Source organism: Vipera berus (assembly GCF_964194415.1).
Source record: "Vipera berus genome assembly, chromosome: 3".
Lineage (NCBI taxonomy): Eukaryota > Metazoa > Chordata > Lepidosauria > Squamata > Viperidae > Vipera > Vipera berus.
In genome coordinates, this window is record NC_138204.1 from 2,534,912 (window position 1) to 2,562,411 (window position 27,500).

The window sequence follows — 27,500 nt, forward strand, 5'->3', positions numbered from 1 at the left end:
GTGATGGGTCAGCCAGCAACTCTTTTGAGCTTTTTTGAGGCGGTTGCGACACCCCAGACTACCCAACCTTTGGGTCTAAAAGGCTCCGGTCAACATCAGAGGTTTCTGAATCTCCCAGCGTGCATTGATGGGCGAAAGCAACAGCCCAGAAGGGTGAGAAGCATCGTTACAAAGGAACAGGCTTTCCAAAACGGCAAGCGGAGCCCGGGGGATTCTGGGAGTTGAAGTCCACCCATCTTCAAAGTGCTAAGAAAACGCCAGGCTAAGGTTTACACCACTTAGCGGTTGACGGGCAGAGACCCTTGGGTCCACTGCGCGTTCTAAAACGTCGGCGTTGATAAGCCTCAGAGTGTTTACATTTTACACCCCGAAAGCAAAATAGGGTATTCATAAATGAGCGCAAAACACAGACCCTTTGATTAGCAGGTGATTGGGCTCAATCCGCAGCCCGAGAAATGACCGAGTCCCTGGGATTTTCTTGCCGGCGTTTCACGACCCAACTAGGTAATATCATCAATGATGGAAGGGAGCGGGGTTTGCAGGCAGGAGGAGGAGGAGGAGGAGGAGGAGGAGGAGGAGGAGGACTGTGGGGCCCTTGAGGCTATCTGAGCCTGGTGTGGTTTTTTTAGCACAAGTTTCATGACCCAACTAGGTAACATCATCAGTGCTAGAAGGGAGTGCAGTTTGTGGGGGGCGAGGAGGAGGAGGAGGAGGAAGACTGTGGGGTCCTTGGACTCTCTGAGCTTGATTGTCTTCTTGCAGACGTTTAATGACCCAACTAGGTGACGTCATTAGTGCTAGAAGGCAGTGGATATCTGACAGGGCAAGGCTCTTGTGCATAGGCAAAGAACAAGCCCGCTTCTACCTTGCACTGATGATGTTACCTAGCTGGGTCATGAAACGTCTGCAAGAAAACAGCCAAGCTCAGAGAGCACCAAGGATGCCACAATCATCATTGTCCTCCTCCTCCTCCTCCCCTTCCTCCTCCCCTTTCTCCTCCTCTTCCTCACACCCCACTCTCTTCTGGTCCTGATGATGTTACCTAGCTGGGTCATGAAACATCTGCAAGAAAACCACCCAGCTCAGAAAGCACTATGGACGCCCTCCTCCTCCTCCTCCTCCTCCTCCTCCTCCTCCTCCTCCTCCTCACACCCCACTCCCTTCTCGTCCTGATGATGTTATCTAGTTGGGTCATGAAACTTGTGAAAAAAAACAACCAAGTTCAGAGAGCACCAAGGACCTCACAGTCCTGCTCCTCCTCCTCCTCCTCCTCCTCCTCCTCCTGCTCCTCCTCCTCCGTCTCCTCCTCCCCTTTCTCCTCCTCTTCCTCACACCCCACTCCCTTCTGGTCCTGATGATGTTACCTAGCTGGGTCATGAAACATCTGCAAGAAAACCACCCAGCTCAGAAAGCACTATGGACGCCCTCCTCCTCCTCCTCCTCCTCCTCCTCCTCCTCCTCCTCCTCCTCCTCCTCCTCCTCACACCCCACTCCCTTCTCGTCCTGATGATGTTATCTAGTTGGGTCATGAAACTTGTGAAAAAAAACAACCAAGTTCAGAGAGCACCAAGGACCTCACAGTCCTGCTCCTCCTCCTCCTCCTCCTCCTCCTCCTCCTGCTCCTCCTCCTCCGTCTCCTCCTCCCCTTTCTCCTCCTCTTCCTCACACCCCACTCCCTTCTGGTCCTGATGATGTTACCTAGCTGGGTCATGAAACGTCTGCAAGAAAACCATCCAGCTCAGAGAGCATCAAGGATTCCTCGTTTCAACCCTACAGTACACTCTCCTTTATCGAAGGAATCTGCTAAACCATGATTCAAAGGAGCAGCTCTAATCCTCAGATATTCAGAGGAATTTCCAGATTTTTGAATCAGAAATTCTGCTTCTTCCCTAAGCTTAGTGGAGGAGAGAAATGTCTTCTTGGGCCCTGCTGGCTTCTATCATCCCCGTCATAAAATATATATCTATAAATCTCACTCTTTGACTTCCACCCATCCAGGTCGCTGTTGAAGAACATCTAAGATGGTGTTGGTGAGGGCACACTTGAATCGGATGGAAGCCCGGGATTCCCTGTTGAATCATAAGATGAAAAAGAGGGTGAAGAAGTACAAAGATTGCACAGTTCTTGGGTTTATGGCAGCTTTGGCCAGTTTTAACATGTCTCTAGACCTCATGAAGCATAAACGGGATAACATACAGGTTGTCCTTGATCTACGACCGGTCGCTTAGTGATGATTCAAAGTTACGCCAGACACCCCCCCCCAAAAAAAAGATACTTGTGACCTGGATTCTTGGGGTCACCCGACCCCATTTTGGGCACTCTGCAACTGGCCTGGCATGCAACAAAGACGATCAGGGGACTGGAGGCTAAAACATACAAGGAACGGTTGCTGGTATTGGGGATGTCTAGTTTAATGAAGAGAAGGACGAGGGGGGACAGGATAGCAGCCTGCCAGTATCTCAGGGGCTGCCCCAAAGAAGAGGGAGTCAAGCTCTTCTCCAAAGCGCCCGAAGGCAGGACAAGAAGCAACGGATGGAAAGTAACCAAGGAGAGAAGCAACCTGGAACTAAGGAGAAATTTCCTGACAGTGAGAACAATTAACCAGTGGAACAACCTGCCTCCAGAAGCGGTGAATGCTCCAACACTGGAAGTTTTTAAGAAGAGACTGGCCAGCCCGAAATGGTATAGGGTTTCCTGCCTGAGCAGGGGGTTGGACTAGATGATCTCCAAGGTCCCTTCCTATTATTATTATTATTATTATTATTATTATTATTATTATTATTATTATTATTATTATTATTATTATTATTATTATTCACAAACATGCACACAGGTATTCTCAGTGGCTGGTTCCAACTCTCTTCTTTGTTTATACTTTTTTTTTAATATTAAAACAAAAAAACCCAAACCACTCACCGTTCTTTCAGCTTTTGGCAACCGTACGGCCCTTTGTGGTTTGCGTTCTGCAAAGAGATCAAATTTACAACTTCTGAACAGTTTTGAAATAACTTGGTGCCTCTTCAGAATGATATTCTAAGAAGACCTTTTAAGAGGGGATAAACTGCAACTCTCTCTATTGGCTGGAAGCGCCTTAATTAAGGTGAATGTTTGTACGAAGTCTGTTCTCCAAATGCACCAGAGGGCAGGACGAGAAACAATGGTTAGAAACTGATCAAAGAGAGAAGCAACCTGGAATTGAGGAGAAATTTCCTGACGGTGAGGACAATTAACCAGTGGAACAGCTGGCCACCAGAAATCGTGGGTGCTCCATCACTGGAGGTTTTTAAGAAGAGTCTAGTCAATCACTTGAGATGGTATAGGTTCTCCTACTTGAGCAGGGGGCTGGACTAGAAGACCTCCAAGGTCCCTTCCAGATTCTATTCTATTCTATTCTATTCTATTCTATTCTATTCTATTCTATTCTATTCTATTCTATTCTATTCTATTCTATTCTATTCTATTCTATTCTATTCTATTCTATTTACTATTTTCTATTCTATAATATTCTATGTTCTATTCTATTGTATTCTATTCTATTCTATTCTATTCTATTCTATTCTATTCTATTCTATTCTATTCTTTACTATTTTCTATTCTATTCTATTATTTTCTATTCTATTCTATTTACTATTTTCTATTCTATTCTACTATTTTCTATTCTATTCTATTTACTATTTTCTATTCTATTCTACTATATTCTACTATATTCTATTCTATTCTATTCTATTCTATTCTATTCTCTAAATCGGGCATGATTCCATGAACGGCCACCTTGCTTAGATCCCAATTGCGGACGTAAATCAACATTGACATGTTTATTTCTTTGCTGCAATCCAACTACAATCCTCAACTTAACTACAGCTCATTTAGTGACCATTTGAAGTTACAACAGCACTAAGAGAAGTGACTTAATACTGGTTTCACAGTTATGACTATTGCAGCCTCCACGTGGTCAAAATCCAGCTGCTTGCCAACTGACTCATATTTATGATGGTTGCAGTGTCCTGGGGATGTGTGTTTGTGTTTGTGTGTGTGTGTGTCACGCAATCCCCTTTTTGCGACTTTCTGACAAGCAAAGTCAATGGGGGAAACCAGATTCGCTTAACGACCGTGTGACTGACTTAACAACTGCAGCGATTGGCTTAGTGGCACAGCAGGTCGTAAAATGGGGTAAAATTAACAACCGTCTCACTTAGCGACAGAAATGTTGGGCTCAGCTGAGGTCGCATGTTGCCGACTACCTGGATATATTGTCTGGGAAATTCTGGGAGCTGAAGTCCAGACCTCTTAAAAGTGCCCAAGTTGGGGAAACACGGATCTAATCCAACCGTTTGATCTGGAAAGTTTCAAACAAACAATCCATGTTCCGAAGAAGCCACGATTCCTTTGAATTTTGCTGGCCGCAATTGGTTGGCATCGCTCAACACACGTGGGGCCTCCCGATTTGCCCATCTGCCCCCACCAGGCGCCCTGGGAGGGATGTTCGAGCGCAGGATTACAAAGTCCATTATCCCCTCCCGGAGCATAGTCGACATTTGGCTCAGTGACTGCAAGACTGGGCAAGACTGGGCTCTCCATTATCCCCAGCAGCTGTATTCCGCCCCAGACCTCTCCCCACCCGCTCAGCTCGCCCGGCTGGGGATGATGGGCTTTGGAAAGGGCTGGAGAAAGCGATGACCCCTCCCCGGTGGGGGGGGATGACCGGCAGTTGGGCAAGACTGGACTCTCCATCGTCCCCAGCGGCTGTATTCCACCCCAGACCTCTCCCCACCCGCTCAGCTCGCCCGGCTGGGGATGATGGGCTTTGGAAAGGGCTGGAGAAAGCGACGACCCCCTCCCCGGTGGGGGGGGAATGACCGGCAGTTGGGCAAGACTGGACTCTCCATCGTCCCCAGCGGCTGTATTCCGCCCCAGACCTCTCCCCACCCGCCCAGTTCGCCCGGCTGGGGATGATGGGCTTTGGAAAGGGCTGGAGAAAGCGACGACCCCTCCCCGGTGGGGGGGGAATGACCGGCAGTTGGGCAAGACTGGACTCTCCATCGTCCCCAGCGGCTGTATTCCGCCCCAGACCTCTCCCCACCCGCTCAGCTCGCCCGGCTGGGGATGATGGGCTTTGGAAAGGGCTGGAGAAAGCGACGACCCCCTCCCCGGTGTGGGGGGGATGACCGGCAGTTGGGCAAGACTGGACTCTCCATCGTCCCCAGCGGCTGTATTCCGCCCCAGACCTCTCCCCACGCGCTCAGCTCGCCCGGCTGGGGATGATGGGCTTTGGAAAGGGCTGGAGAAAGCGACGACCCCTCCCCGGTGGGGGGGGAATGACCGGCAGTTGGGCAAGACTGGACTCTCCATCGTCCCCAGCGGCTGTATTCCACCCCAGTTCGCCCGGCTGGGGAGGATGGGGTTGGAGAAGGCAACGCCTCCTCCCCGGTGGGGGGAGGGATTCCCGCCCCTCCCGCCTCCTCCCCACCTTGTTCTTGGCCATGCTGCTCCTTCCCCCGTTGCGCGTCCCGTCGCCGGGGCAACCAGGACTTCCATGGGCGGGGCTTAGCGGGGGGGGGCGGAGGAAAGATTTCCCCCTACCCCCCCCCGCCCCATTATTGCATGCAGGCCGGTGGTCCCGCCACGCTTCGGCTCTTCTGCACAGGGCAGCGCGATGCTAAAAAAAAAGGGGGGGTCGCAACTTGAGATGGGGAGAGGCGTTTCTGCCTTTGGAAGCCCCGGCCGGCCTCCTCGGGAGTAACGCTCCGCACTGGCTGCGACCCCCCCCCGGGTCGCCCCCGGGGATCTTGCAATTCCCTCCCCTCCCCCCACAACACACACACACACACGACCTGTTCCGCACTTGCGACCACCCCCCCCCCCACGAGGCGCCTCTTACGTTGGAGCCTCGCGCTGCGCGGGCTGGAAAAGATCCGTGGGAGAAAAGCGGAGGGAGGGAGACCCCCCCCCTCAAGAGTGGGGCTCTGGGTTCCTCTGGATGGGACTCTGCAGGGTTCCCGTGGGAAGCCCAAGTCTGGGTTACGTGTGAAGCGTTTCTGGGATACGATAGGATAGGATAGGACAAGACAGAAATAAGAATAGAATAGAATAGAATAGAATAGAATAGAATAGAATAGAATAGAATAGAATAGAATAGAATAGAATAGAATAGAATAGAATAGAATAGAATAGAATAGAACAGAACAGAACAGAACAGAACAGAATAGAATAGAATAGAATAGGAATATAGAATAAAATAGAATAGAATAGAATAGAATAGAATAGAATAGAATAAATAGAATAGAATAGAATAGAATAGAATAGAATAGAATAGAATAGAATAGAATAGAATAGAATAGAATAGAATAGAAAATATGGAATGGAATGGAATGGAATGGAATGGAATAGAATAGAATAGAATAGAATAGAATAGAATAGAATAGAATAGAATAGAATAGAATAGAATAGAATAGAATAGAATAGAATAGAATAATAGTGTATGTTATGGTATGGTATGGTATGGAATGGAATGGAACGGAACGGAACGGAACGGAACAGAATAATAGTGTATGGTATGGTATGGTACGGTATGGAATGGAATGGAATGGAATGGAATGGAACGGAACGGAATAGAACAGAACAGAATAGAATAGAAGAGTTGGAAGGGACCTTGGAGGTCATCTAGTCCAACCCCCTGCTCAGGCAGGAGATCCTATACCATTTCAGACAAACGATTGTCCAATCACTTCTTTAAAACCTCCAGGGTTGGAGCATTCGCAGCTTCTGGAGGCAGGTTGTTCCACTGGTTAATTGTTCCCACTGTCAGGAAGTTTCTCCTTAGTTCCAGGTTGCTTCTCTCTTTGGTTAGTTTCCATGTAAGTGTTACTTGTAAGTCTTCTCAGGAAATTTCTAGGTGGGATCTCTCCTTAATGAGCCTCCACCCATTACTCCATCCTGCCCTGGTGCTTTGGAGAATAAGTGGATCGACTCCCCTCCTCTCTGTCACAGCCCCTCAAGAGTTAAATCAAAGGAAGATTTCTGATCCTCTGCTGCGCCATTGAAATTCAGCGTAGAGAAAAGTAAAGTCTTCCACTTAGGCAAGAAAACCCAAAGGACACAGACAGAGATTGGGTGAAACCGGGCTTAATAGCAGTAACTGCCAGAGGGATCTTGGAGTCTCAATGGAACAATCAATTAAAGATGAGCCAGCAGTCCGTGGCAGCGGCCAAAAAAGCCCATGCAATCCTAAGTTGCATTAACAGGGATTCAATCAAGACCACGTGAGGTACTAACACCACTCTCTCTAAAGCCTTAGTAAGGCCACACCTGGAATGCTGCAACCAGGTTTGGTCCCCACATTATAAAAAAGATGTTGAGACTCTAGAAAGAGTGCAGAGAAGAGCAACAAAGACGATCAGGGGACTGGAGACTAAAACATACAAGGGACGGTTGCTGGAATTGGGGATGTCTAGTCTAAGGAAGAGAAGGACGAGGGGGGATAGGATAGCAGTCTTCCAGTATTTGAGGGGCTGCCCCAAAGAAGAGGGAGTCAAGCTATTCTCCAAAGCGCCCGAAGGCAGGACAAGAAGCAACGGATGGAAACTGATCAAGGAGAGAAGCAACCTAGAACTAAGGAGAAACTTCCTGACAGTGAGGACAATTAACCAGCGGAACAACCTGCCTCCAGAAACTGTGAATGCTCCATCACTGGAAGTTTTGAAGAAGAGACTGGAGAACCATTTGTCTGAAATGGTGTAGGGTTTCCTGCCTGAGCGGGGGGGGGGAGGGGGAGGGGGTTGGACTAGATGACCTCTGAGGTCCCTTCCAACTCTGTTGTTCTATTATTCTTCCTATTGCCCAACAGATGCCAAGGGCCAGTGGCTGAAAGGGAACCCCTTCCCCTTCCCTCAATATGCCCCCCCCAAATCACCCTGGGGCAAGGTGGCCTTGATCCTGCAGGCTCTATTTTGGGCAGGTGACCGCCAAGGGATACATCCCTTCCCGCAAGCTTGGCACATTCCAGTGGCTTGGGAACATTGCATTCCCGAGTTCTCCCTCCCTCCCCACCCCCCACGCTTCTAGGAATGACTCTCCATGTTCAGCCCCAGAAGGGCCCCCCCCACACACACCCGTGCCTTCCCCTTGGCGCTGCTCGCTCTGGGCCAGCCCGTTTCACCCGTGGTACCAGCGCTTGCCCAGAAACCACCACCCCCTCCTCCAAAGTCTGGGGCCCTGCCAGAACTGGGGTGGGTGGAGGGGGTGGGCTGGCTTTGCTAATACCGGCTATCCTGGGGTACGTTCCCCCCTGCAAATCCTCCCCCCCCCCAACTGGGGCCATATGCCAAGGCAGGATGTCGAGAAGCCACAGCTGCTTTCCCCGAGAGACAAAAGAATGCATTCTCTTGCACACAAGCATTTGCGTTGTGTGCTTGTAACAGCCACACAACCAGGCCAGGGTGCTTTCTCTCCCTCCCCACCCCCTCCCCACCCCTTTTTCAGGGAGGTGGGGTCTTTCTCTGGCCTGCCAACCCCCCTTTTTGATAGGAGGCAAGAAGGCTTTCCCTGGAGGAGGAGAGAATGAGTGTGCAACGCACGGCCTCTGCAGATCGATTCCCTACCACGAAATACGAAATACGCAGCTGTCACCCGGGGGTGGGGGGGTGGGGGGGAATTGCTCTTTTTGGGGGGGACGGGCCAAGGACAGGGAACGAGGGCCGCAAGCCTGGGGGTGTAAATCTTGACCCAGACCCTGCCCAGGGAAGTGGCCATCAGCTGGACGTTTGGATAAAGAGGGGGAAACAGTGTCCAGGATATTCGGTCTGCCTTCTCAGCTGCGGCTAAGGTGACTTTGGAGGATTATGGGCAACGGCATGAACAAGGTATGGAATCAATTCTCCCCACCCCACCCCCCGCTTTTTATACATACATACATACATGTATGTATGTATGTATGTATGTGTATGTATGTTGTGTGTATGTGTATGTATATACTGTATATACAGTATATATATACAGCATATATGTATGTATGTATGTGTGTATGTGTATATATATATACTGTATATATATACATACATGTTAAATGCTTGTTAAATGCTTGTTAACTATTTAGATTACCTTGCTAGGCCCCAAACATGGGACAAATCTTTATTTCCTGTTTCTGCCTAACCGAAGGCCATCCACAGGCAGTAGTCACAACAGTGATAGCTCATATTTGTGTAAATTTTTTTAGATTGCTAACAAAGAATTAAAGGGAGACTGATACGCATTTCAAACTCATCAGTCAGCCATATCCATATATAATAATAATAATAATAATAATAATAATAATAATAATAATAATAATAATAATAATAATAATGTTGGAAGGGACCTTGGAGGTCATCTAGTCCAACCCCCTGCTCAGGCAGGAAACCCTATACCATTTCAGACAAATGGCTGTCCAGTCTCTTCTTAAAAACTTCCAGTGTTGGAGCATTTCGCAGCTTCTGGAGGCAGGTGGTTCCACTGGTTAATTGTTCTAACTGTCAGGAAGTTTCTCCTTAGTTCCAGGTTGCTTCTCTCCTTGATGAACTTCCATCCATTGCTTCTTGTCCTGCCTTCGGGCGCTTTGGAGAATAGCTTGACTCCCTCTTCTCTGGGGCAGCCCCTGAGATACTGGAAGACTGCTATCATGTCCCCCCTCGTCCTTCTCTTCGTTAAACTAGACCTACCCAATTCCAGCAACCGTTCCCTATATATTTTAGCCTCTAGTCCCCCAATCATCACATATATGTTTGTGTGTGTGTGTGTGTGTGTGTGTGTGTGTGTGTGTGTGTGTGTATAATCATGAAGTTTCAACATCTTACATTCAAAGTGACTTAAAATGGGAATGGGAAGGATAAAGCATGTTAAACGTGCCCCTTCCCCAAATTATATCTAGAAAGGAGAGATTTCCTGACCGGCAGAACAATTGACCAGTGGAACAACCTGCCTCCAGAAGCTGAGAATGCTCCAACATTTGGAAGTTTTTAAGAATCGGCTGGACAGCCATTTGTCTGAAATGGTACAGGGTTTCCTGCCTGAGCAGGGGGTTGGACTAGATGACCTCCAAGGTCCCTTCCAACTCTATTGTTATTGTTATTATATATTTTATGGATTGGGGTTGTTTCTCTAGCTTCAAGAGGAGTTCTTGTGTTGTCAACTTTTTTTGAGTACTGTGATATTCCATTCCATTCCATATTCCATATTCCATATTCCATATTCCATATTCCATATTCCATATTCCATATTCCATATTCCATATTCCATTCCATTCCATTCCATTCCATTCTATTCTATTCTATTCTATTCTATTCTATTCTATTCCTTAGTGACCATTCAAAGTTACAATAGCATTGAAAAAGCAACTTATGACCCATTTTTCACACTTACGACCGTTGCAGCATCCCCAGGGCCACATGATCAAAATTCAAATTTGCTTGGCAACTGACCCGTATTTACTACGGTCACAGAGTCCCAGAGTCATGTGATCCACTTCTGCGACCCTCTGACAAGCAAAGTCAATGGGGGAAGCCGGTTTCACTTAACAACCAGGTTATTAGCTTATCAGCTGCAGGGATTCACTTAACAACAGTGGCCAGAAAGGTTGTAAAACAGGGCAAAACTCACTTAAGAAATGGTTCTCTTAACAACAGAACTTCTGATCTCAGTTTTGTTCGTTAAGTCGAGGACTACCTGTTTGGGGCATGAAAAATCAGCTGGGTGGCTTTAGATCTGTCGCTCTGAAATCTATCATTTTTTTCTCCTGTTCCTGGTTGACGCGTGCCTGGCTGAGGAATTCTGGGAGTTGAAGTCCACAAGTCATAAAAGGGCCAAGTTTGAAGGCCCCTGATGTAAGGCAACTTGGTGGAAGTAGAATGGCTAAGCAGAGGTATGTTGAAGCAGGGGTCTTCAACCTTGGCCACCTCATGACTTGTGGACTTCAACTCCCAGAATTCCTCAGTCAGCATGCCTGGCTGAGGAATTCTGGGAGTTGAAGTTCACAAGTTATAAAAGGGCCAAGCTTGAAGATCCCGGTGTTAAACCCTAAACTGGAGTTTTAGCCAGCAGAAATATTGGCTTCCTGTGGCATGAAGAAATAAATTATGTTCAGATTTAATGTGATGCCCGAGGGTTGGCTTTGGGAGAAGCAATGAATCCCGGTCTGTTTCATTTCCCCCTGTAGGCCAGGCCAGTCCATTTTGTGAATCATAAAAAAAAATATGTATAGTAATACATTTTTGTTTTGTTTGTTTTTTTTAAAAAAAATTCTTACAGATTCTTCCTGGTCTCTTTCTTGGGAACATCGTAGGTAAGTGAAGGGTGAACCTGCCAGAGAGGTGGTGAATGAAGCTGGGATGGGTGGTTGGCATCTTCCCAGCTTGGCTAGGTTTAAGGCATCCCCAGCTGGCCAATAGGTCTGCTTCCCCTGGGCAAATCCCCCTGCAAGTAGATGGTTTGGTCCAGTGAGGAAGGCAGCAGACTGGTAACCAGGCGGTGGGGAGTTCTAGTCCCACCTTAGGCAGGAAAGCCGGGTGGGTGACTTTGGGCCAGTCCCTCTCTCTCTCTGTGTCTCAGTCCAGCCCACCTCACAGGGTTGTTGTGGGGAGGAAAATTGGAGGAAGAAGGTGAGTTGGATATATTTGCGGTCTTGACCTATTTGTAAAAATAATAAAGGTGGGAAAGAGAGAAAGAAAAAAAGAGAAGGAAAGAAAGAAAGAGAGAGAGGAAGGAAGGAAGGAAGGAAGGAAGGAAGGAAGGAAGGAAGAAGGAAGGAAGGAAGGAGAGAGAGAAAAGAAAAAAGAAAAGAAAAGAAAGCTGGCTGGGTGACTTTGGTGCAATCTCTAGGAGACAGTGAGTTCTAGATCCACCTTAGCCACAGAAGCCAGCTAGGTGACTTTGGGCCAGTTGTTCTCTCTCAGCCGAACCCACCTCACAGGGTTGTTGTTTGGGGCAAAATAGGAGGAGGAAGGAATATTAGCCATGTACGTCTCCTTGAGTTATTTATAAACAAAATAAGGACAGGATTTTTTTTAAAAAAAATCAAATCGATAAATCAATGCCTGGAGCTGTGGCCAGGAGTAAAATGATCTGTGTGTGTGTGTGTGTGTGTGTGTGTGTGTGTGTGTGTGAGAGAGAGAGAGAGAGAGAGAGAGAGAGAGAGAGAGAGAGGGGAATCATGGGGTGTGTCTGTGTCTGTGTGTGTCTGTGTGTTTGTGTAAGCACAACCCCATCCCTGAAGTCCTTTCCACAGTCTACGCAGGAGCAACTGAATGCCACGGTCCTTTCCTGCTGCTCAGACTGCTGCCCAGTGTCCAGTTCTGCTGGTCTCAGCACCAGCTCCAGAAGGACACCGGGTGTGCATTATGGGTGTGCGGGCATGGGCAGTGGGAGGAGGGGGCGGAAATGTTACCCAAGTGGGTCATTGCCAGCTGTTCGGCCGTGCCTGAAAAAGGATCCGGGCACTCTCTCAGCTGGGCTTCTAAGAACTCTTCAAAAATCAGCCTACACAACCACACAGACACACACACACACACATCACTTTGAAAACCCCAGGGGAGGGAGCAGTCAGAAATACATCCAGGCAGCCCTCCACTTAACAACAGTTTATTTCGTGACCATTCAAAGTTACGACAGCAGTGAAAAATGTCTACAACTGTGGTAGCATCGCCGTGGTCGCGTGATCAAGATTCAGACATTTAGCGACTGGCGTGTACTCAGGACGGTTGCTGGGCCCCAGGGTCACGTGATCCTCTTTTTGTGACCTCCTGGCAAGTGACGTCAAGGGAGGAAGCCGGATTCAACCGTCTTACCATATCTATAAATAATTTCTCTTGGTAAGCGAGACATTTATTAAGTAGCTTTTGCCCCGTTTTACGACCTTTCATGCCGCAGTTGTTAAGTGAATCGCTGCAGTTGTTCAGTTAGTGACACGGTCGTTAAGTGAATCTGGCTCTCCCCACCCCCACCCCTTGACTTTGCTCGTCAGGAGGTCGCCAAAGGGGATCAGCTGACCCCGGGACCCTGCGACCGTCACAAATACGAGTCAGTTGCTGAGCATCCGAATTTTGATCACATGTCCACACAGATGCTGCAACGGTCGTAAGTCTGAAAAACGGTCACTTTTTTCAGTGCTTTGTAACTTTGAATGGTCATTAAATGGATAGTTGTAAGTTGAAGATTTCCAGTATGTTATTTGGGCGGAGGGGGAGAATGGTCCCCAGGATGAATGCCGTTCTGTTGCAGCTCTTATGCTTCATCATATTTGCAAATTCTTCAAAGATCTCCAGAACTGAGTCAAGAGAGCAGATATATTAGAATAATTCTAATCTCCTATCTGAGATGGTACTGGGTTCTCCTGCTTGAGCAGGGGGCTGGACTAGAAGACCTCCAAGGTCCCTTCCAGATTCTATTCTATTCTATTCTATTCTATTCTATTCTATTCTATTCTATTCTATTCTATTCTGTTCTGTTCTGTTCTGTTCTGTTCTGTTCTGTTCTGTTCTGTTCTGTTCTATTGTTTTTATCATCTGTTATTTCTATTCTATTATATTCTTTATTTCTTAATCTATTCCAGACATGTTAAACACAAGGCCCGGGGGCCGGATCCGGCCCGTGAAGTGGTTTCACGCGGCCCGCGAAGCCATCCTGGAAACAGTGAGGGAACGGCCCCCACTGCCTTGGCCCTGGCCCAGAGACCCTCCTTCTGCCAGAGACCCTCAGATCTGTCCCACTCCTGCCCAGGCCCCCATAGGCACCCTTGATGTGAACGATGTAGAGCTGGCCACGCCCACCCAGTAGGCCATACCCACTCTAGCCACGCCCACCCAGTAGGCCACGCCCACCCTGGCCATACCCACCCGGCCCCCTGAGGGCAACCGCAATGCTGATGCGGCCCTCAATGAAATTGAGTTTGACACCCCTGATCTATTCTATTCTATTCTTTATTTCTTATTCTATTCTATTCTGTATTCTGTATTTGTAATACCATCAAACATCTACATCTGCCTATCCCAGGTCCTTGGTAAGGACTCGATAGGTACACAAAAATGCCACATCCAGTCTGAACATCTGGCTGACTGTGCGATGATGATGATGATTGATGATTGATGATGATGATGATGATGTTGATGATGATGATGTTGGAAGGGACCTTGGAGGTCATCTAGTCCAACCCCCTGCTCAGGCAGGAAACCCTATACCAGTGATGGCGAACCTTTGAGAGACTGAGCGCCCAAGCTGCAACCCCAAACCCACTTATGTATCGTCAGGTGGCAGGTGGGCATGGCCCGTTGGGTGGGCGTGGCCCATTGAGTGGGCGTGGCTGCGGTGGTAACGGCAGACTGGGTGGGACTAAAAAGTTCAATCAATTCCAACTTTGCAAGATCTTTTTTTTTCCTGCGAGAAGTTGAAATTGATGGATTGATTGAACTTTTTTTTTTTTGCACACGGTGGCGGAGGCCTAAAGCAAAAAGGTTTTATAAAACCCAGCTGAAGGCCCAGGTCTGGGGCGACGGCGCGCGTGCCCACAGAGAGGGCTCTGCGTGCCACCATTTCAGACAAATGGCTCTTCTTAAAAACTTCCAGTGTCGGAGCATTCACCGCTTCTGGAGGCAGGTGGTTCCACTGGTTAATCGTTCTCACTGTCAGGAAGTTTCTCCTTAGTTCCAGGTTGCTTCTTCTCTCCTTGATGAGTTTCCAGCTTTGATCCGGCAGATGTCAGCCGACTGATCTCTGCTATTTCAAATTATGTACGCTGCTTGGAACTAGGATTTCTCGAGGAAAGTAATTAGTAGTTTGTGTTTATGTATGGCCCAACGCCCCAGTCTGGCTGCTTCAGGACCTCACCGTGGGTTGAGCGTTTGGCACAGAGGCCAGGCCTCTGTGTGCATGTGACACGCACACTGTGTGCTGGTACGTCAGCCTTTCTGCAACACATGGGCCGAGAACATCTGCGTAGAACGGAGAAGGACGTCGCTAACAATCGCTCTGTGTTCCTCCTACTTCTCTCCTAGATGCCAAAGACCTGGATCAGCTGAGCAGGAACGATATCACCCACGTGGTCTCCATCCACGAGTCCCCCCAGCCCTTCATTCCGGTACGGGGTCCACGGGGGTGGTGTGCTGCCTACTCACTCAAACGTAATTAGTGGTTTAGTGGCTTCATTAATACCCCACAGCAATTCCCTTCCCCCAAAACCCAGGAATGTCCCAATGAAGTCCAGCCCAAAGCAGTCATAAGTATGAGTCGGTTGCTAAGTGTCCAGATTTTGATCATGTGACCATGGGGGAATGCTACGACGGTTGTAAACGTGAAAAGGGGTCTCCTTTGTGACTGCTGTTGTAACTTTGAACAGTCACTAAAAAAACTGTTGTAAGTGAAGAACTACCTGTAAATCAAGAACTACCTGAGCAAGGGGTTGGACTAGAAGACCTCCAAGGTCCCTTCCAAACTCTGTAATTCTATTCTATTTTCTATTCTATTCTATTCTATTCTATTCTATTCTATTCTATTCTATTCTATTCTATTCTATTCTATTCTATTCTAATTATTCCATTCCATTTCATTTCATTCCCAATTATTCTATTCTATTCCATTCCATTTCATTCCCAATTATTCTATTCTATTCTATTCTATTCTATTCTATTCTATTCTATTCTATTCTATTCTATTCTATTCTATTCTATTCTATTCTATTCTATTCTATTCTATTCTATTCTATTCCATTTCATTCCCAATTATTCTATTCTATTCTAATTATTCCATTCCATTTCATTCCCAATTATTCTATTCTATTCTATTCCATTTCATTCCCAATTATTCTATTCTATTCTAATTATTCCATTCCATTTCATTCCCAATTATTCTATTCTATTCCATTCCATTTCATTCCCAACTATTCTATTCTATTCTATTCTATTCTATTCTATTCTATTCTATTCTATTCTATTCTATTCTATTCTATTCTATTCTATTCTATTCTACCCTACAGTATTCTATTCTATTCTATTCTATTCTATTCTACCCTACAGTATTCTATTCTATTCTATTCTATTCTATTCTATTCTATTCTATTCTATTCTATTCTATTCTATTCTATTCTATTCTATTCTATTCTATTCTATTCTATTCTATTCTATTCTATTCTATCCGTCTCCCTTTTGCAAACTGTGGAGAACATAGAAAGGGGTTGCGATTATCTTCAATGCTCATGATGGCTTTCTTTGATGGAATCGTGCTGCCCATCATCGCACACTAATTTCTAGCTAGAGATGACAGGGTAATATTGAAGTCAGACATACCTATAAAGACTCTCAAAGCGAGAAGAGCTACAGGACTCCAGAAGTCGACCTCGGGTTCTGAAGATGTTCCTCAACTATATTCATGTTCTTTTCCAGGGAATCACTTATCTTCGAATTGTTCTGCCAGACACGCCTGAGGCCGACATGTAAGTATTTGTGTATTTATTCAGGCTAAATGTTGATGGAGATTCTCGGTCATCCAGCTCAGGGTTGTCCCAAAGGTGCTTTTTTTCAGGAGGCAACTGCCAGTTTCCAAGAGTTAACATTTTGATCACCTGACCATAGGGCAGGGGTAGGCAACCTTGGCTCTTTTATGACTCGTGGACTTCAACTCCCAGAATCCCTCAGCCAGCATGGGGGAACTGTGGCCCCTTCATGACTCGTGGATTTCAACTCCCAGAATTCCTCAGCCAGCATGGGGGAACTGTGGCCCCTTCATGACTGGTGGACTTCAACTCCCAGAATTCCTGAGCCAGCATGGGGGGAAACTATGGCCCCTTCATGACTCATGGACTTCAACTCCCAGAATTCCTCAGCCAGCATGGGGGAAACTATGGCGCCTTCATGACTGGTGGACTTCAACTCCCAGAATTCCTCAGCCAGCATGGGGGAACTATGGCCCCTTCATGACTGGTGAACTTCAACTCCCAGAATTCCTCAGCCAGCATGGGGGAACTATGGCCCCCTCATGACTGGTGGACTTCAACTCCCAGAATTCCTGAGCCAGCATGGGGGAACTTTGGCCCCCTCATGACTTGTGGACTTCAACTCCCAGAATTCCTGAGCCAGCATGGGGGGAAACTATGGCCCCTTCATGACTCATGGACTTCAACTCCCAGAATAACTCAGCCAGCATGGGGGAAACTATGGTGCCTTCATGACTGGTGGACTTCAACTCCCAGAATTCCTCAGCCAGCATGGGGGAACTATGGTCCCTTCATGATTCGTGGACTTCAACTCCCAGAATTCCTCAGCCAGCATGGGGGAACTATGACCCCCTCATGACTGGTGGACTTCAACTCCCAGAATTCCTGAGCCAGCCTGGCTCAGCTTGGAAACCTCTCCCTTCCCCTCAGCACGGCTGGCTCAGGAATTCTGGGAGTTGAAGTCCACGAGTCATAAAAGAGCTAAGGTTGCCTACCCCTGCCATAGGGGAATACTGCGACGGTCGTAAGTGTGAAAAACGGTCAGAAGTCCCTTTTTTCAGTGCCATTGTAACTTTGAATGGTCGCTAAACGAAATGTTGTAAGCCGAGGACCTACCGGTAGCCTGAGTTTTCTTTTGACGCTTCCTAAACCTTTTAAAATGTTGGCCTTTGCTTCCTTCTCATTCTCTCCCTTTGCAGCAAGAAGCATTTTAAGAAATGCATCCAGTTCATCCACTCCTGTCGGCTGCAAGGAGGGAACTGCCTTGTTCATTGGTAGGTAGAAGAATTTGGGGCTGGGGGGGGGCTGGGGGGGGCTGGGGGCAGAAAAGATCCGGGACCCTCGAGATGGATTCCTCAAATAGGCTAAAACAGGGGTTCTCAACTTTAAGACGGATGGACTTCAGCTCCCAGAATTCTGGGAGTTGAAGTCCACCAATCCTAAAGTTGCCCAGGTTGAGAAACACCACGCTGGACAATACAGATAGGCGCTCGTGGCGCGTAAATGAGAACTTGTTTAGAAATCAGAGAAACGTGGAAGAATGTAAACAGCGGATGAAGGATTTTTTTGAAATTAATATGAATAAGGATACTTCTATGGACATGGTTTGGGATGCTAGCAAGGCCTATATGAGAGGGGTGTTGATATATATGAATAATAAACACAGACGTACTTTGGAAGCCAGAAGGAAAGAATTGGAGAATGAAATTAGGGAAAAAGAAAAGGCCTTGATTTTGAATCCATTGGATGTGAAGACTAAGGAGGTTATCAAGCTATTAAGAGGACAATTTGATAAATTAATGGCTGACCAAGTGGCAACCAATTTGCGGTTTGCTAGGCATAATACTTTTTGCAATGCTAACAAGCCAGGTAGATGGCTAGCTTATAGACTAAGGAAAAAGCAGAGGGCTTCTAATATAGATAAAATTGAACATAAGGGGAAGGTTGTGTTTCAACAGGATCTTATTAAGGAGGCCTTTCTGGACTTTTATTCTAAATTATATGCCAAGGAGAAGATTAATGAAAAAGATATTGATGTATATTTGGAGAATGCTAGCATCCCGGTTCTTACGCAGGCACAAAAAGAGCAGATTAACCAATTGATAACAGAAGAAGAAATTCTTACAGCAATTAAGGAATTGAAGTTGGATAAAGCACCAGGTACGGATGGTTTGACTGCGGTCTACTACAAAAATCTACAAATGGAGTTGATAAAGCCGTTAAAGGAGCTGTTTCAGATAATTCAGAGAGGGGGAAAGGTGCCTCCGTCTTGGAGAACTGCTTTTATCTCTTTGATACCGAAGGAAGATCAAGATGCTACTCAAGTTAAAAACTATAGACCGATATCACTTCTAAATACAGATTATAAGATATTTGCTAAGGTGTTGGCTAATAGACTGATGAGGGTTCTGCAACAGGTGATTCATGGGGATCAAACTGGGTTTATTAGTGGTAGGCAAATGAAAAATAATGTAAGGCATATAGTTGATGTGTTAGAGTTTTTGGAAAGGAATAACCAGATCCCTGCGGCACTAATTTTTTTAGATGCTGAAAAAGCTTTTGATCAATTGAATTGGCAATTTTTGATGAAAGTTCTAGATAAAATGAATTTTGGGGATAAATTTTTGCAACCAATTAGGGCATTATATCAAAAACAAACTGCCCGAATAATAGTTAACAATAGCTTGACTGAAGCTTGTAATATTGAGAAGGGCACAAGGCAAGGGTGTCCGTTATCGCCTTTGTTATTTGTGTTAACATTGGAGATATTATTGGTAAAAATACGGAACTCGGAAAGAATTAAGGGTATAAAAATTAGAGATCAGGATTATAGATTGAGAGCGTTCGCAGATGATCTGGTTGTTACGGTGACCCAGCCGGAAAACTCTGTTGTGGACCTGATGGAGATAATAATACAATATGGGAAGGTTTCTGGATTTAAAGTTAATGTACAAAAAACTAAAATTCTGGCCAAAAATATGACAGTATCGCAAAAGGCCCTTTTAGAAGGATTAACTGGATTTGAGATTGTTAAAAGGGTCAAATATTTGGGGGTGTTTTTGTCACCCTCTAATACAAAGTTATATAAAAATAACTATGAAAAGTTATGGGGAAAAATTCAAAAAGAATTGGAGAGTTGGGAAAAACTGCAATTGTCCTTGCTGGGAAGAATTGCAGCAGTGAAAATGAATGTCCTGCCTAAATTTTTATTTTTATTTCAAATGATACCGGTTCTTAAGAAAGATGCTAATCTGGAGGAATGGCAGCGAGGTATCAATAAATTTGTTTGGGCAGGGAAAAGGCCACAAGTTAAACTTAAGATTATGCAGGATACTCGTGAAAGAGGTGGCCTTAAAATGCCCAATCTTAAATTATATTATGAAGCTGCTGCGTTAGCAGGAATAAGTGATTGGATTAATTTGACGCAAGAGAGATTATTAAATCTTGAGGGCCACGACTTGTTATTTGGCTGGCATGCATATTTGTTGTATGATAAGAAGGTAGATAATGTGTTCAAAGTGCATATTTTAAGACAGGCATTGTTGAGAGTCTGGAAGAAGTATAGACATAAGTTAGATTGTAAGATACCATTGTGGGCAATTCCAAAACACGCAATAGAAAATATAAATGTTGGTTTTAAACATGATGTGACTACGTATAAGGAGATTTTAAGTCTGGAAAGAAATGTCTGGTGTCTGAAACCGTACGATCTCATGCGAGATAAGAAGATTATTCAAACTTGGTTTCAATATATTCAGCTACGGGCCAGGTGGAAAGAAGATCTGAAAATTGGTTTTACAATGACTGATGAGAATCTGATAAAGCAAATTAGAAATCAGGGTCCTGCACATATTAAACGGATATATCTTGCATTGATAGAAATTGACTCAGAAACAGAACTTGTTAAAGATTGTATGATAAAATGGGCCCAAAATATCCAAGAAGTTATTACAATGGACACGTGGGAAAAGATCTGGGTGAGGAACGTAAAATTTACACAAGCTCAAAATTTAAGAGAGAACTTTTATAAAATGTTTTATAGATGGCATTTAGATCCTAAAAAGCTTGCAAGTATGTATCCGAACTATCAGCCCAAATGCTGGAGGTGTGGTGACGAAGATGCAACATATTTTCACATATGGTGGACTTGCAAAAAGGTTAAGGCCTTTTGGATAAAAATTTGGTGGAATATGCAGAAGATCTTCAAGCAAAAGATAAAGTTTTGTCCGCAATTCTTTCTGTTGGGTATAATTACAGAAGCTACTGTTGTGGACACTAAGTTGATGTTGAACTTAATTACGGCAGCAAGACTCTTAATAGGTCAGTATTGGAAGAAGGAGGAACTGCCGACTATAGAAGAATGGACTTTAAAGGTTTCAGACCTGGCAGAGATGGCAAAGATTTCGGCTTATTTGAAAGATCACTCGCAAGAACGTTACATTATGGAGTGGAGAAAATGGATTGAGTATATCCAGAACAAATACGGGACTAAAAAGTTTCATGTAGCATTTGAATAAGTCTTCCTTTCTTTTCTTTTTTCTTTTTTTTTATATATTTAATAGTAATAGTGTTTGTAGTTATCCTATTTGAGCTAGAGAGTGATAGATTTTAGAGTTTGTGGTTGTTAGCATTTGGATGCTTATGATTGTTTTTATTTGTTTTTATACCCTGTACTTAGCTTTGGGAAGTGGGGGGGGGGGAGGGAAGGGGGGAGGGGTAGGGACGGATGGGTATGGGAGGGGGAGGGGGGATTGTTAAAGATAAAATGTATGTTAAAACTTTTTAATAAAAAAAAAGAGAAACACCACGCTAAATGCTAAGCCATGGTTTTATTCAGGTTTACGGAAGAAGCCCAAATAAGTTTGCCCTTCAGGCTAAACCATAAACTGTAGTCGACAAACTTAGATAGTTGGCTTTATTCTTTGTACTAACTACTAGGCCATGATTTACTACCAAAATGGGTGTAATTACAAAGCCATAATAAAGATGGGTGGGTTCAGACTATATGCTAAAATATAAACCATGGTGTTTGAGCTAAGCTTTCTTTCTTTCTTTCTTTCTTTCTTTCTTTCTTTCTTTCTTTCTTTCTTTCTTTCTTTCTTTCTTTCTCTCTCTCTCTCTCTCTCTCTCTCTCTCTCTCTCTCTCTCTTTCTTTCTTTCTTTCTTTCTTTCTTATCACACATCACTCTCCCTTATAAGCCATGCTGTATGAATCAAAGTGGCCATGTTCACATTTGACACTAGCTACAATACAGCTGGATACTAAGCTACAATATAAACCATGATTTATGATTTGTGAACCCATGTAGCCATGTTCACATTTGATATTAAGTCATAATCCAGATGGCTGGATTCATATTTTCTACTAACCAATAAACTGTGATTTGCAAACCTAGATGGTTGCCTTTATTCTTTGTATTAAGCCCCGATTTACGTATCAAAATGCATGTAATCACTAAATCATAATCTAGATAGGTGACTTCAGACTTCATGCTAAGCTATAAACCATGATTTATGAACTCAGGTAGCTGTGTTCACACTTAATAATAGGTCATAATACATACTGTTAGGTGCACATTAACGAATAAGCCTTGATTTCAAACCGAGATGGTTGGCCTAATCCTTTGCACTAAACATGATTTACATACCAAAGTGCATGTGATCATTAAACCATAATCTAGGTGGGTGGGTTCAGACTTTATGCTAAACTATAAACCATGATGTGTAAGCCAAGGTGGCCATATACACACTTGACACCAGCCATAATCCAGAAGGCTGTGTTCACACACTGGCTACTAAGGTATAAGCCATGATTTCTGAACCAAAGTAGCCATGTTCACACTTCATATTAAAACCGTAATCCCATTGCCTGGGCTCACTCTTTCCACTAACCCATAAACTGTGATTTATAAACCAACATAACCAAGTTGACACAGGACACAAAGCCCACATCAACCAATGCAAAGTGGGAACACCCTAGCAACCAATAGACTTTTGGGGTGCGGGGAAGCTGAGGGAGAGTGGCCCAGAGGGCTCTGGGTTCTAATCCTGTTCTTCATCTTGCCTTCCAGCCTAGCTGGGATCTCCCGCAGCACCACCATCATCCTGGCCTACCTGATGGCGGTGACGCCGCTGGGCTGGCTTGAGGCCCTTGAAGCGGTCAAGGCCGTGAGGCCCGTGGCCAACCCCAACCTGGGTTTTCGTCAGCAGCTGGAGGAGTTCGGACGTAGCCGGTCAGCGCAGAAGGTGAGGAAGAAGACGGTCCATCTGTGGCCTTGCAACAGGGCAGGTAGTCCTCAGCTTTCAACAACGGCAGCAGGATCCTCCGTCACTAAGCAACGCCTTTGTAAAGTGAATCACTCCGTTTTACCATTTGGGCGGCGGTTGTTAAGTAAATCACATGGTTGTTAAGTGAACCGTGTAGTTGTTAAGTGAATCCAGCTTCCCCCATTGACCGTTGCCGGTCGTAAGGTCGCAAAAAGGGGATCAAGTGACCCCCCCCAGGACACTACCACCATCATAAATATGAGTCAGTTGCCGCACGTCTGAATTTTGATCATGTGACCCTGGGGATGCTGCAACAGTCATAAGTGTGAGTTACAGGGGGTCTTCGCATGAACCCCCCCAGTTGAGCCCAAAATTTCTGTTACTAAGCGAGATGTTTGCGGAGCGAGTTTCGCTCCGTTTTACAATTTTTCCGACCCTCGTCATTAAGCGAATCACTGCAGTGGATAAATTACTAACACGGCTGTTAAGTGAATCCGGCTTCCCTGTGGATTTTGCTTGTCAAAAGGTGGTAAAAGGAGTTCGCACGAGGATCCTAAGTCACTTGCTGGTTGAGGGATTCTGGGAGTTGAAGTCCACCCACCTTAAATCATGCTGGTTGGGGAATTCTGGGAGTTGAAGTCCACCCACCTTAAATCATGCTGGTTGGGGAATTCTGGGAGTTGAAGTCCACCCACCTTAAATCATGCTGGTTGTGGAATTCTGGGAGTTGAAGTCCACCCACCTTAAATCATGCTGGTTGGGGAATTCTGGGAGTTGAAGTCCACCCAACTTAAATCATGCTGGTTGGGGAATTCTGGGAGTTGAAGTCCACCCAACTTAAATCATGCTGGTTGGGGAATTCTGGGAGTTGAAGTCCTCCCATCTTAGCCTGCTGGCTGGGGAATTCTGGGAGTTGAAGTCCACAAGTCACGAAGGGGCCATAGCTCCCCCATGCTGGCTCAGGAATTCTGGGAATTGAAGTCTACCTCTAATCTCCCATGAGTCTGTCCCATTCTCTGCAATCAGAGGCAGAAACTTGTTGGGAAGGGCTGTTTAAAGCCAGATTTGGAATTTGCACTCTATAAACAGAAATCGGAAAGTCCCGCTTCCACCCTGTAACCGGCATTTTCCCCAACTCTTATCTGTCGCCTTGTGTCTCCTTGCCAGATCCGCCGGAAACTTCAGCAGCCCCACCGAGGGACCCCTTTCAATGACCACGAAGCTCTCCGAGAACTTCTGTCATCTGGCCGAAAGCTGCCCAGCCCCGAACAGACTTGGGCAGACCTGGGGGCTAAGACCACCGGGACCGGGCTCAAACACACGGATTCCTTTCTGATCCGAGTCAAGGAGTCATTTTCCTGCTTGCCCGGCTGTCTTAAATGAAACTTTCCCAAACTTTGGGGGGAAATGGAAGGAGATTGCCACGATGGGCTAGGAAAAGCAGGACCAGGCAAGGCGGATCTTGTCCGTTGGCAGAGCTGGAGAGAAGGAACTGGAAAACATCGGCCATGCCAAGCCAAGTTGCCGGGCTTTCTGCTGCACCAATTGCCTATCGCAGCCGAGAGGCCGTGGCACCCCAAGATTCCCACTGGAAGGATTTTCAACTCAAAGCACCCCAGAAATGATGAACTGGATTCCCAGGATGTCTTGGTTTTTTTTAATTTCATTCGGGGAAAAAGTTAAAATACAAAACTCCAACTTAAAAAACAACAACAAACTAACAAAGAAAAAAAACCAAAGGAAAAAATTACACCAAAGTAAAACATTAAAAAGTGCATTAAAAAGGAAAAAAAGCCAAAACATATATACAGTACATATTATGAAGAGACTAAGCCAGGAGTAGGCAACCTCGGCTCTTTTATGACTCGTGGACTTCAACTCCCAGAATTCCTGAGCCAGCTACAGTATGCTGAGGGAAAAGGGAGAGGTTTCCAAGCTGAGCCATGCTGGCGCAGGAATTCTGGGAGTTGAAGTCTGCAAGGATCTGGACAGACTCGAATACTGGGCGCTATCTAACAAAATGAAATTCAGTGGTGAAAAGAGTAAGGTTCTACATTTAGGCAGGAAAAATCAAATGCACAGGTATAGTATAGGTGGTACCTTGCTCAATAGTAGTAACTGTGAGAGGGATCTCGGAGTCTTAGTAGACAATCACTTAAACAGGAGCCAGCCGTGTGCTGCAGCTGCCAAAAAAGCCAACACAGTGCTAGGCTGCATTAACACAGGGAGAGAATCAAGATCACGTGAAGTACTAATACCACTTTACAATGCCTTGATAAGGCCACACCTGGAATACTGCATCCAGTTTTGGTCACCACGGTGTAAAAAAGATGTCGAGACTCTAGAAAGGGTACAGAGAAGAGCAACCAAGATGATTGGGGGACTGGAGGCTAAAACATATAAGGAACGGTTGCAGGAACTGGGCATGTCTAGTTTAATGAAGAGAAGGACCAGGGGTGACATGATAGGTGTCTTCCAATATCTCAGGGGCTGCCCCAAAGAAGTGGGAGTCAAGCTCTTCTCCAAAGCACCCAAACACAGGACAAGAAGCAACGGATGGAAACTAAACAAGGAGAGAAGCAACCTAGAACTAAGGAGAAACTTCCTGACAGTGAGGACAATTAACCAGTGGAACTGCTCACCTCTAGAGGTTGGGGGTGCTCCAACACTGGAGATTTTTAAGAAGAGACTGGCCAGCCATTACTCTGAAATGGTATAGGGTTTCCTGCCTGAGCAGGGGGTTGGACTAGATGACCTCTAAGGACCCTTCTTCTTCTTCTTCTTCTTATTATTATTATTATTATTATTATTATTATTATTATTATTATTTATTAAGGGAGCCATAGTTCCCCCATTGCTGGCTCAGGAATTCTGGGAGTTGAAGTCCACGAGTCATGAAGGGGCCACAGTTCCCCCATGCTGGCTCAGGAATTCTGGGAGTTGAAGTTCATGAGTCATAAAAGAGCTGAGGTTGCCTACCCCTGGACTAAGCAGTCACTTGTCTGAAATGCTACAGGTTCTCCTGCTTGAGTAGGGGGCTGGACTAGAAGACCTCCATGGTCCCTTCCAGCTCTATTCTATTCTAATATTATCCCTCCTAGTTGAATACCGATTAGTACATTACGACAGTATTGGTTCCCACTCCTTGCAAAACAGCCCCCCCCCAATTTTTTTTTTAAAACCAGTAAATCTATTTGAAAATTATTGTCTGGTCATCCATATGTTATATTAATGACAACATTGTTAACAGGAAGAACAATAATAATTTTAAAAAGACAAGATTAAAGTTTCAAAACCCTCAGTTAACAAACTGTTATTGTAATCCACTGGTAGGAAATTTACTTATCCCAAACTGGAACCCCAGAATTTGTGAAGGATCACTCAAGCTAGGAAAGAAAGGGCCCGACTGCTTTTAATGAAAAAAGAGAAGCAAATCCAAAATTAAATCAGAGGATTTTTTTTTTAACACTGGAAACGTTGTCCAGACGGTGCACCAATAACGAGTGTTTGTCTACAGCAAGGGCCTCCAAACTTGGAATCTTGAAGACTTGTGGACTTCAACTCCCAGAATTCTGTAACCAGCCAGGGGGAATTCTGGGAGTTGAAGTCCACAAGTCTTAAAAGTGGCCAAGTTTGGAGAGCTGCTGGCTGGGGGATTCTGGGAGTTGAAGTCCACAAGTCTTAAAAGTGGCCAGGTTTGGAGACCCCCTAGTCTGCAGCTCTATTCAGGCAACCTTTTAGAATCAGGATTAGCAGTTCATCCAGTAGCTGCATTGGCACCAGGAGCAAAGCCCAAGTAGGGTTTAGCTTTGAGGGGGAATTTCCCAGCTTGGCCCATGAGATTCGTGTATATTGTGCCCATGCAGAAAATCAGGTTATTTCCAAGATCAAATTAAGGGCCAAGCAGGATGACCTTAGCCGTTCTGCCGGCCGATAACCGTGTTTTTTTTCATGGCCAAACTGAAAAGCTGTTTTATTAGTTCTCAAGTTCAGAGAATTGGCTTTGAACCCAGGAATAACTAGCTTTCTTGACTGGCAATCTCTGTGCTACCACAACAGTCATACCAACAAAGCAGGGTGTTAAAGACTAGGATGGGTAATACTTCCCTCTCATCAAATGTGACTGGATGATAAGGATTCATCGGTCACTCTTGTTTAGAACATAGAATCACAGGGCTGAAAGGGGAGCCCAGAGGTCCTCTAGTCCAACTCCCTCCTCCAGCAGGAAACCCTGTATCATTTAAGACGGGTCTTCAAACTTGGCCCTTTTATGACTTGTGGACTTCAACTCCCAGAATTCCTCAGCCAGCTTTGCTGGCTGAGGAATTCTGGGAGTTGAAGTCCACAAGTCTTAAAGTTGCCAAGGTTGAGGACCCCTGATTTAAGACAAGTGGCAGTCCAGTCTCTTCTTAAAAGCCTCCAGTGACGAAGCACCCACAACTTCTGGAGGCAGGTTGTTCCACTGGTTAATTGTTCTGAAGGCCAATTGTTCTGAAGACCCCTGGAGGTCATCTAGTCCAGCCCCCTGCTCAAGCAGGAGACCCTGGACCATTTCAGACCAGTTACTGTCCAGGCTCTTCTTAAAAACCTCCAGTGATGAAGCACCCGCAACTTCTGGAGGCAAGCCGTTCCACTGGTTAATTGTCCCACTGTCAGGCAGTTTCTCCTTAGTTCCAGGTAGCTTCTCTCCTTGGTTAGTTTCCATCCGTTGCTTCTTGTCCTGCCTTCCGATGCTCTGATGAACAGGTCGACCCCCTCTTCTCTGTGGCACCCCTCAAATATTGGA

The 27,500-nt window shown here is 45.6% G+C and overlaps 2 protein-coding genes across 2 annotated transcripts in view; one reads left to right on the forward strand and one right to left on the reverse strand.

The window, feature by feature from the left end:
* The window catches only part of TTLL9 (tubulin tyrosine ligase like 9), a gene marked incomplete at both ends in the record, with an annotated part of 32,790 nt that extends 25,858 nt beyond the window's left edge, over positions 1 to 6,932 (reverse strand). Inside the window, 7 exon segments of the mRNA XM_081323552.1 lie at positions 1,977 to 2,069; positions 2,917 to 2,963; positions 5,468 to 5,587; positions 5,590 to 5,606; positions 5,609 to 5,656; positions 5,879 to 5,901; positions 6,928 to 6,932. Of these exon segments, the coding sequence (XP_081179678.1) occupies positions 1,977 to 2,069; positions 2,917 to 2,963; positions 5,468 to 5,587; positions 5,590 to 5,606; positions 5,609 to 5,656; positions 5,879 to 5,901; positions 6,928 to 6,932 (353 nt within the window).
* A 1,754-nt stretch (positions 6,933 to 8,686) lies between these two features.
* Positions 8,687 to 24,863, forward strand: DUSP15 (dual specificity phosphatase 15). Its single transcript, XM_081323845.1, has 7 exons — positions 8,687 to 8,858; positions 11,278 to 11,311; positions 15,015 to 15,097; positions 16,398 to 16,447; positions 17,647 to 17,721; positions 22,519 to 22,693; positions 23,882 to 24,863. The coding sequence occupies exons 1-7, from the start codon at positions 8,838 to 8,840 to the stop codon at positions 24,095 to 24,097; spliced, it is 654 nt and encodes a 217-aa protein (XP_081179971.1). The 5' UTR covers positions 8,687 to 8,837; the 3' UTR covers positions 24,098 to 24,863.
* Positions 24,864 to 27,500: the final 2,637 nt, after the last annotated feature.

Bases quoted from the DNA above. Each gene is read 5' to 3' on its own strand.
- DUSP15 (XM_081323845.1), top strand. From the start codon at position 8,838: ATGGGCAACGGCATGAACAAG. The intron at 15,098-16,397 runs GTACGGGGTCCA...GTTCTTTTCCAG, and splicing joins CCCCCCAGCCCTTCATTCCG to GGAATCACTTATCTTCGAAT. The intron at 17,722-22,518 runs GTAGGTAGAAGA...CTTGCCTTCCAG, and splicing joins GGGAACTGCCTTGTTCATTG to CCTAGCTGGGATCTCCCGCA.